Raw genomic sequence first — 10148 nt, forward strand, 5'->3', positions numbered from 1 at the left:
GGCAAATTATCCAGGTTCTGGGCCAGGGGGGGGTGGGGGAAATTACGCAGATTCTGGGCCAGGGGGGGGGGACAAATCAGATATTTTATAAGCTAGGTGTTTATGAAGAATAAAAAAACGGCCAAGTGCGAGTTGGACTCGCCCATGAAGGGTTAAAAGGTTTTTGATTTATTTTTATGTTTCAGTTGATTTAATGAAAGTTAATTTAAAGTTTACCATTCATGACTTATAAAAAAACTACCAGCTAGATCTCGCTCAAACCAATTTTCGTTAGTAGTTTTTATAGTAATGTATATCATATGTTTTTTTTTAGATTTATCATGCCCCTACTTTAGAAGTTAGAGGGGGGGGGACACATTTTACCACTTTGGAAGAGTCTCTCTCGCAAACTATTCAGCTTAGAAAAAAATTATGTTTGAAACTTCAATATGATTTTTAAAGACCTATTCATAGATGCCCAACACGCATAGGTTAGATGAAAAAATATTTTTTTTGTTGGTTTAAGGTTTACTATTTATGACGTATAAAAAAAAACTACTTCCTAGATTTCGTTCAAACCAATTTTCATTGGTAGTTTTCATAGTAATGTACATTATATATTTTTTTTAGACTACATCTACTTACCAAGTTTCAATAGTATAGCTCTTATAGTTTCGGAGAAAAGTGGCTGTGACATACGGACGGACAGACAGACAGACATGACGAATCTATAAGGGTTCCGTTCCGTCCTGTCGAGGAGTCTGTAACGTTTATTATTTTGTACGTGAACAATGATATGTCGAAAAATAGGTAGATTTGATACAGGAGTTGGTAGATAGGTAGAAAGGCGGTGAAATAGGTAGATCTACCACAAAGTTGGTAGATGTGACAACACTGCACGCAGACCACACAGACCAACACAGACTGAAAAAGAATGTAGAAAGCATAGACATAATATAATTTATGTCTATGGTAGAAAGAATGTACAATTAAATAATTTTGAAATTCATTGGCTAGTTTCTTCTCAATAAATTTTTAAAGTTTCGCTCTGACGTCATCATCGGCGGCCAATAATTGAGCTCTGCAGTAAGTAGGTATGTTTTTTCCTTTCAATCTTATTTATAATGGCTGGTTCGTCAAATGCAAGTTATCATTATGTGAAAGCTGATACGAGAAGCTTACCAAAAGTTGGAAACGTAATGTTGGTCGAATTTATTGCTAATTTAACGCCATTGAAGGTCAAACAAAGGTTAAACACATTTGTTCAAAACTTTAGGTAACTAATGGGTATTTTTTTCGTTTATATAGAGAAAAACGATCACTGACCTTATTCCTCGAAATGTTTTTGTAATGAGCAAAATTAAAAAAAAAATGGACAATCCCCATTAGCTTATGAATATATACTAGTAATCTGTGGGCATAAGGCATTGTCAAATGTCAATGACGGGCGGCGGTCTGACGATGGTCTGACGGTTGTGATATATTAGTTAAAATTGTGATAATGCTAGCGTAAAATACTATTTAAATCGATCATTCAACCAAAATATGTTGCGATGTCTTCGGTTCATTAATTAATGACTCACCTTTTATCAGTTATGTGATAAAACCGCATCGTAGTGCACGGCTCCAGACCTAAAGAAATCAGTCGATATTATGTGGCCGGAAAATAAAAGAGATATCGAAATCCTACAATTATGATGCCTATGGTGTATACGGTTTACGGTTTTGCTATATTTTTTATGATCGCGTGGGTCTGCCTGTGGTTAATTCACATAATGGCTCTCTCGTACTGCAAGTGGAAGCTGCACCGGAGCGTGGAGCGGGCCCCACCGGAGCAGCCCTACCTCGGCGTCTCTATACTGAAGCCGCTCACCGGCGTGGATCCGAATCTATTCTCCAACTTGGAGACGTTCTTCACCCTGGACTACCCGACGTACGAGCTGCTGTTCTGCGTGGAGAGCGAGCACGACCCCGCCGTGATGCTCGTCAACAGCCTGCTGCAGAAGTACCCGCAGACGGACGCCCAGCTCTTCGTCGGGGGCGTGAGCGTCGGCGTTAACCCGAAGATCAACAACATGCAGCCGGCGTACCTGGCGGCCAAGTACCCGCTCGTGCTCGTGAGCGACTCGGGCATCCGCATGCGCGAGGACACGCTGCTGGATATGGTGCAGCACATGGCGCCGGACGTGGCCATCGTGCACCAGATGCCATTCACGTGCGACGCGGAGGGTTTCGCCGCTGTCTACGAGAAGGTGTACTTCGGTACGGCGCAGGCGCGCATGTACCTGGGCGCCGACTTCCTCGGCATCAACTGCCACACCGGCATGTCTTCGCTCGTGCGCCGCTGCGCTCTGGAAGAGGCGGGCGGCCTGGCCGCCTTCGGGGAGTACCTGGCCGAGGACTTTTTCATGGCGAAGGCCATCGTGGCGCGGGGGTGGAGGATGAGGGTGGCGTCGCTGCCTGCGCTGCAGAATTCGGGCGCCAAATCGGTGGGCGGGCTGCAGGCGCGGCTGACTCGTTGGGCGCGGCTGCGCATCGCCATGGTGCCGACGACGGCGCTGTTGGAGCCGCTGAGCGAGTGCCTGCCCCTGGGCGCGGGCGCGGCGTGGGCGGCGGGCGTGCTGTTGGGCGCGGAGCCGCTGCCGTTCTTCCTGGTGCACGTTCTGGTGTGGTTCCTGTCGGACTGGCTGATGCTGCGGGCGGTGCAGAATGGCTCGCCACCTTTCACCAAGGTGGAGTTCCTGCTGGGGTGGGTGTGGAGTGAGTGTTGTGCCCCTTTCGTGCTGGCGGCGGCGTTACTCAACTGTGAGATTTCGTGGCGGACTCGTACGTACAGGCTGGACTGGGGCGGGCGAGCCCATGAACTGAAACCCAAACTCAAATTCTAAGTCCCTCCCCTTGTTTATATGAAGCTTTAATTTTATGTACAATATTAGGACCGAGCAAAACAGATATATAGTGCGATGGATTTATATTTTTAGCATTAAGTTTTTTATTTAATTTATAGTTTTGTAGTGACCTGCGTATGATTGTTGTTTTGTAGGTTTGTACATTTTAAAATAATTTGTAATAAAATGTTGATTGTTTATCTACTGAGTATTTCATAGTACTATGTACTATTTATACATATTGTGCAAGATAAAAGCAACTATAACAGAGACAACCATCATTAAAGGGATGAGAAACTCTAGTAAATTATTGGATAATTGAATGAATGGATAATTGGGCTTTCACTCAAATAATTACTTTAATCACTTTTTTTTATATAAACAATTGTCACTTTACTATAATAATTGGTTTAAGTTGTAACACTTTTCCTTTTGATCATCTAGATTTTTTAAATCTTCAAAATAATATGTCATAATAAAAGTGTTAGGGACTATCAGCAGGTCCCGTTGTCAATTAGTTTCTACTGCAGTCCTACCCTGCAGGCTGCAGCAACTCATGATCACATAAACTATTAGTATTGAACAATGAACATATAAATCTGTTGTAAATGTTAGCAGACAATTTTATTTATTACTTTGAAATTAGAATTGATTGCATCTACTACCTACGCAGCTATGGACTTATAATATAATATTTTGGTTACTAGTTACTACTATTACTATTTTGGTTCGGGGAACTTGTGTCCATACTGCATACTCATATGTATAGGGTGGGCTCCACCACTGTAGAGAAGCATCTTGTGACTCATTCGTTGACGTATGTGAGTAAACGAGTCTACCGCATTATGAATCACCTTATCTGGCTGATAAACTCCTATCACAATACTGTTTATTTTTATCAAATTGATCGCGACTGCCATATATAAAAAAAAGTTTCTCCAAACTACAAGGGTTATAATATGTAATTATGTACAATGATTATGTAAAATAAGGATATTTTCTCAACTTTTATTTTAATGTTACTTAAAAATACGATAGATGTCCAAGAATCCGCGATCGAAGGAAATACAATAGTAGTAAAATTGTGCTTGCAAAACGATGCCTATTGTAGAAATTATAATTTTTATGGAAAAAAATTTGTTTAATAACTTATTTTACTTACAGAACCGATTATTGTAAGGGCCAGAAATTATGCTACTTACCACTGACATAAGTTCTACGTAGTACGTACTTATAACCTCAGTGCTAATTGCTAAATAAAGCTGTGTATTAAAAAATGTGCTGGATGCTGACCATTGCTTGTGGTTTATTTGTATATATTGTCCCGGCTTCTGTTGTAGGAGGCCGCATCTGACAGCTACAGGTGTTGTGGGTTCATTTTCAAGGTCCGGACCGCATAAATGTGATTTGTTTCTTAATAATAATTTTAAATCTTAATGACTGTTGTAAACTTCTCAACAATTTGTTACAGGGTGATTTAGCATAAATTAACAAATTTTAGTTTATATTTACGTGCCTTTGGATGTTTGTTTTTGTTTTTGGTCTCGGTCTAAGGTGGGACCAAAAATACTTCCTAATTATTTGTTAAACAAAGACTGGGCTGACATTATCCGAAGGCGCTCACTTACAGTGCCATTTATTTTGTATCACAACGTAACCTTGAAATTATAATAAGTATTAGGTACCAATATTTATTATTGCCGATAATAACAATTAATAAGTTACATCTAAAATTATGTAAGTATAATAATTATTGTATCGTGTTGTATCCAGTCTCAATCGTGAACTGGGGGGTTAGTAAGACTAATGATATTTTTCCGTTTTTACAAGACATGCGTGAAGTAATAATACCTATAGTTTACATAAAGTATAATGTAATATCGGCCTTGAACAACATAAATGTAATAAACATCTACTTATGAAATCCATTTTCTTTTTATTTCTATTGTCGACTGTCGTCAGTTCCAACTTCTGCCACAGTGTAATAAATTTATTACACTGTGCTTCTACCTGCATCTACTGTGTAAGTAACTTTCAACACTGTCAACACAAATTATTATTATTACTATACTGTACTCGGCGAAACATGGCAATAGCGGTCATTGACTCCCTGTCAAAAACTTGTTATTTTCTATATCGCGATTGACAATGAAGTGTCACATGTTGTCTATTGTGGCTTGAAAATGACAAGTTTTTGACAGGGAGTCAATGACCGCTACCGCCATCAGCCATGTTTCGCCGAGTACAGTAGATAACGATCATAGTCTATACTCTATAGTATAGACTATGTTAGAGTATATGACTCTATACTCAACAGTGGACCGCGGACCACTGGTGATCCCTGGACGCCCTGGAGCCATTACAAGTGGTCCGCGAAGCCATCCTAAATCCTAATAATATGACGCGTAATGAGTCGAGCCGAAGTCGGAAGGCGAAACGATTCGTTCATTATCATTGCTATAGCCTATACCGTATACGGTACCTAACTGTATTTTCATCGACGCAACGTATTCTATGCGAGCAGGGGTTTTCGACACTTCTGACCGATTTCGATGCTTGTTTTCAATAGGTACTTAATCAGAAGTTCTGATTATTGAAAACAAGCATCGAAATCGGTTGGATCATGGATGCCACTGCCGACATGCGTTTTTGAGTAGCGCTGAACCAATAATTCAGAAGTAAAGCCGTAGGGTATGCAGTCACAAAAACCTAAGTAAGAACTAAAGTAAGTATAGATTTGATATATTTTAAACAGTTAAGTTTTTAGAAATAATCATTGTGTTATAATAATGATACTTATTTTATGTTACCTACAGAATACAGCCGCACGACCGACTGCTTGATTTATCATAATATTATTTAATATTCCGTGTGAATTCTAGACTCTAGTGCAGTTTCTTTGTCAAGGAGTGAGGACAATCATGTGTGTGTTCACTTGTTCAGTATTGACTGCCATTGCTGAAGGATATTGAGATCGTGGTAACAGTGGTCTCTATAGTTTTTACTACAGGAAAGTCGGTTAAAATAACGTAAGCGTCGCATTGACTGCACACTTTTTTTTTGCGCTGAAGGCAGGTCAAGTATCTCTGAATTCTGACACACAACGTCACAGCGCGTTGTGACTTGCGACCCTTGAGGATATTCTATTGTGACTCCTTCGCATTAGAACACCGTCCCCAATCCAATGCTGCTCATAAATTGAACGATGTGGTTGGGGTTGGTGCCAGAGGAAATCCTCTGTGGATGAGCATTCATAGCAACCATCCATAGCAAAATGTCCGTGCCTGTTTCTGCTCTGTAGTAGAGCAGGATAGTCAAGAAGGTGTATAGGTGTCTCGTCCTCTTCCTTGCAGAATCTGCAAGTCGTTAAGCTACTAACACCTATTCTGTTAAGGTGCTTAATGCTTATTGAGCGTGCAGTGCCCATAGTTAGGCTTCTGGTAAGGATTCTTAATTGATTCCTACCCATGGTGAGCACTATTTCTGACAGTTTCTTGTCGAAGCTAGGAATTTAGTGCCTTGGAGTGTTCAAGGCATAGACATAATATATACTGTCGTAGTTCAAGGCATAGACATATGGTTCAAGGCCAGGGGTCTCAACTCTCAACCCATTGCTTTCTGCTTACTTTGCGAACCCATTCCTTGAGCACTTGCTTTGTAGTACTGGGAGATATTCCGCAGACCGGTTGTGGGCCATATATGAGACTCTCGGCCTCAAGCCTAGCCAGTTCGTCTGCGGTTTCGTTGACTGCAGCCTACGAAGTATTGTACCTATAATGCATCGTGTACCGATTCGTTCTGTTTGTTTGTCGGAGTCGCAACTCGCACAGCGCCTAGCAACACGAGATATGTAAAAGTAGTTTGGGTAGCTGATGAATGTAGCAGGCGGACTACCGGGTCACGGGTGCCGCCGCCGCCGCCGCGGTCGCTGCAAGGTCGTGAGCTGTCATCAAATAATCGATTTTGTTTACCCTCACGCTGTACTTATAATAATGAGTCATCATTCGTCAATGGTCATATTTCTGGTACTTACTAACTTTTCCAACGGCATACTTTCATTATATTAACTATTATAGTCTATATCTACTTTCAAAACGAGGCATTCTAGTTGTCGAAGGTCGTTCGTCGTCGTCGCTCACTATCAGCTACGAACAAAAATAAAATGAATTACTTATCGTACTTTCGTAGTTTACAGCAGCTGTTATATAAGTAAATAGACACCTCGGCCTTTAGATACTTACAGAAAGTTCGTATGGAACTTGGAAGTACGGGAGCCGGGAGGAGTAGGTATACGGTACCTGCAGTGATCCAATATGGGATTTCGCTTTCTGTCAATTACTCAGTACTCGGGAAATACCATGTAAGTTAGATGCTACAGTTAAAAGTTAAAACGTTATAACGCGTCAGTTTTCCTTGTAACTAGCTGGTGTTGTTTATTGGCCTTGTTACTTACCTACATATTATTTTACACAGTTAAAAGTTGTTAAGCATAATAAAGATTGTAAGTAATGGAATTGACTTCGTAATACTATACTATATCTATACTATTCTATACAGGGTGCAATTAAACCTTCCTGCCTTTTAATATACTTATTGATCCTAGTTAAAAATTAAAATACACGTATTTTTTCTTTTATAATCACTCAGTACTATAGTTTGTGCGTTCTAAGATGATATGAGTGACAGTTTTCATGTTCCTTGCTACGGGTTTTTTTACAAGAAAACAAAAAAAACAATTATATTTCATTGGACACGATGCGTCAGCCGCGCGTGATGTGACCCCGCGCGCGCGCTTCTCCCCGCGTCACCCCCGATCATTCCCACGCGCCGCTAGTGACCGTTCTGCAACGATTTTAAATGGGATAAAATATTGTCATTAAAAAAAAGAACACCCAATTTTTGTTGGTTAAATGGACTCTCCTAATGATACATAAGCCCTGGAAAAAATTTGGCAGGAAGGTTTAATCGCACCCTGCATACTATCTATAAGTTAATATATTTATTAATATGGGAAACACGATGGGAAATAATAAAACGAGCGAATAAAAAATTACTTTGCGACTGAAGCTCGTCACAGACAGAGCAGGTATGTATATTAATGTACATTACATTCCGGGATGTATATATCTAATTACATTATACTAGAAGTCCCGCGCGGCTTCGCCCGCGTAAATTAGGAATTTTACGGAAACCGCACATTTTCCCATAAAAAATAGCTATACTTCCTTCACGTGGTCTTGCTCCAGTAGTTCATGAGATAAACCCTTTCTAATATTTCCCCCGTTTTTCCCACATTTTCCTGAGTTTCTTCGATCGTATTAGTTTTAGCGTGATAATATATAGCCTTACTCGATAAATGAGCTATCTAACACTGAAATAAGTTTTAAAAGCGGACCTGTAGTTCCTGAGATCAGCGCGTTCAAGCAAACATATTACTCTTCAGTTATAATATTAAGTGTATATAAACCGCTGAAAGCGGTAAGGCCGCCTATTTGCTATGTTCCTTGCCTAATGTTTTTTTTTGTTATTTTATATTGTTTATAATGCAAATAAAGAATTTATAAATAAATAAGTGTAGATTTTTTTGTTAGTTAAATTATCACTTGACAAACTCAAGTCTCGATCTAAAAGACTATGAAAAGTAACAATAACAGGGTCATAATAGGCTCATAATCATGGGACGATGCATGGTATAATATTATGGTAGTGATGATGATGATGATGAATGTAAATTGCATATGCTTTACATTCTTAAAACAACGCCGAAACTCCCAAACTTGTATCTATAAAGAATCTGGAGTTCTCTCAGCACCTACATCGGTGCAAAATCTTACTTGTTGGTAGCATATGCCTTCTCACGAAACCGAAGTCACCACATTTCCTATAAATTTTGAGGAGTTCCCTTGTAGCCTATGTGTTAGTCTGATGTTGCTATATTATTGTAAAGTTTAATTAAAATCCGTTCAGTAGTTTTTGCGTGAAAGAGTAACAAACATCCATACATCCACACATCCATACATCCAAACAAACTTTCGCCATTATAATATTAGTAGGAAGAAGGATAGTAGGATTAATGTATCACACACACAACAGGTAATGTAATGTATCTTTCCTTACATTTCAATGATAGCCGCCGCCGCTTGACGCACATTTCAGCTGCTAAAGTGTTATACAGGCTGTTCTTATTTTTAATGTTGTAATACTATGGCCTTTCGAGTTACTTGCTATTAGATTCACTAGATAGTTCATCAGAAGATGATTCGGATTGTAATTTTGATGCGCGTGTGAGATATTATCCGTTTTTGAACATATTTATGAATATGAATGGCTATTATTTCAATAATAGTCTTAAAAGAAATAATTATTTATGGTAACAATGGTCTTTATTTAATTAATTAATGATATTTGGACGACAAAATATATAATATTATAACATTTTATCTTTAAACAGACAATATTAATTAATAATAAAAAATAATACTTATAATAATAATAATAATAATAATAAGATAACTTTTGTTACAAAAAGTAAATGATTCAATTAAAAATCTAATAATTGAATACCTACTTGATTTATGATGATTTTCAGGATGATTTTAACTACAAATTATTGTGTTTATGATATTAGATGCAAATCCTGGGTAGTCAGACGCGGGGCGGAGTGACACGTCATTGGTATTGTATATAAGGCGGGTTGTCTGATGGAGGGGGCTCACTCTCTCTCTTGCCGTAAGCCTGGTCACTCTGCCTCCTGTCAATGTGAATTGGCTCTGAGTACTTCGAACAAAGATCATTATAAGTTAAGTATTTAAAGTATTTTATTGGTTTAAACGCTTCTAGGCGTTTTGGCTAAAATCAAAGTGTTAATATCTGTTCTTTTCAGCTTGATAATTGGGTTTTCAGAAAAGTTGTTTCGATTGCTTATGAAAATGAGGAAAAGCTAAGTGAATTGTACTTGTAAAGTACTAAAGTGTTTGTATTGTATTTACTATTGTAATGAATCATGTCTTATTACTGGTGTTTATGATTTATACAATACTTTTATTTTGAAGCCCTAAGCAATTTCTGACACGCGCATTGTTACATATTGTGCCAAAAACAGAACGATGTGGATTAAAGATATATTTGATTGAAAATATAGGCTCTGGGAAACAGACTGCCTGCAGTACCTGCTGTGAAGTGCTGTGCTAAGGTGGCAAGTGGCAACACTGTGTGTACCTGTCTATCATACACATATAATTTAATCACAGAAATTTTTGAACACCCTATGAAGAGAAGAGA

General features: G+C 38.9%; 1 protein-coding gene across 1 annotated transcript; it reads left to right on the forward strand.

Annotated features, from left to right (window-relative positions):
* The first annotated feature begins 1421 nt into the window (after window positions 1-1421).
* On the forward strand, window positions 1422-4785 carry LOC121730664 (ceramide glucosyltransferase). The gene has a single exon (XM_042119809.1). The coding sequence runs from the start codon at window positions 1674-1676 to the stop codon at window positions 2865-2867; it is 1194 nt and encodes a 397-aa protein (XP_041975743.1). The 5' UTR covers window positions 1422-1673; the 3' UTR covers window positions 2868-4785.
* Window positions 4786-10148: the final 5363 nt, after the last annotated feature.

The sequence above is a fragment of the Aricia agestis genome, chromosome 1, assembly GCF_905147365.1.
Source record: "Aricia agestis chromosome 1, ilAriAges1.1, whole genome shotgun sequence".
NCBI lineage: Eukaryota > Metazoa > Arthropoda > Insecta > Lepidoptera > Lycaenidae > Aricia > Aricia agestis.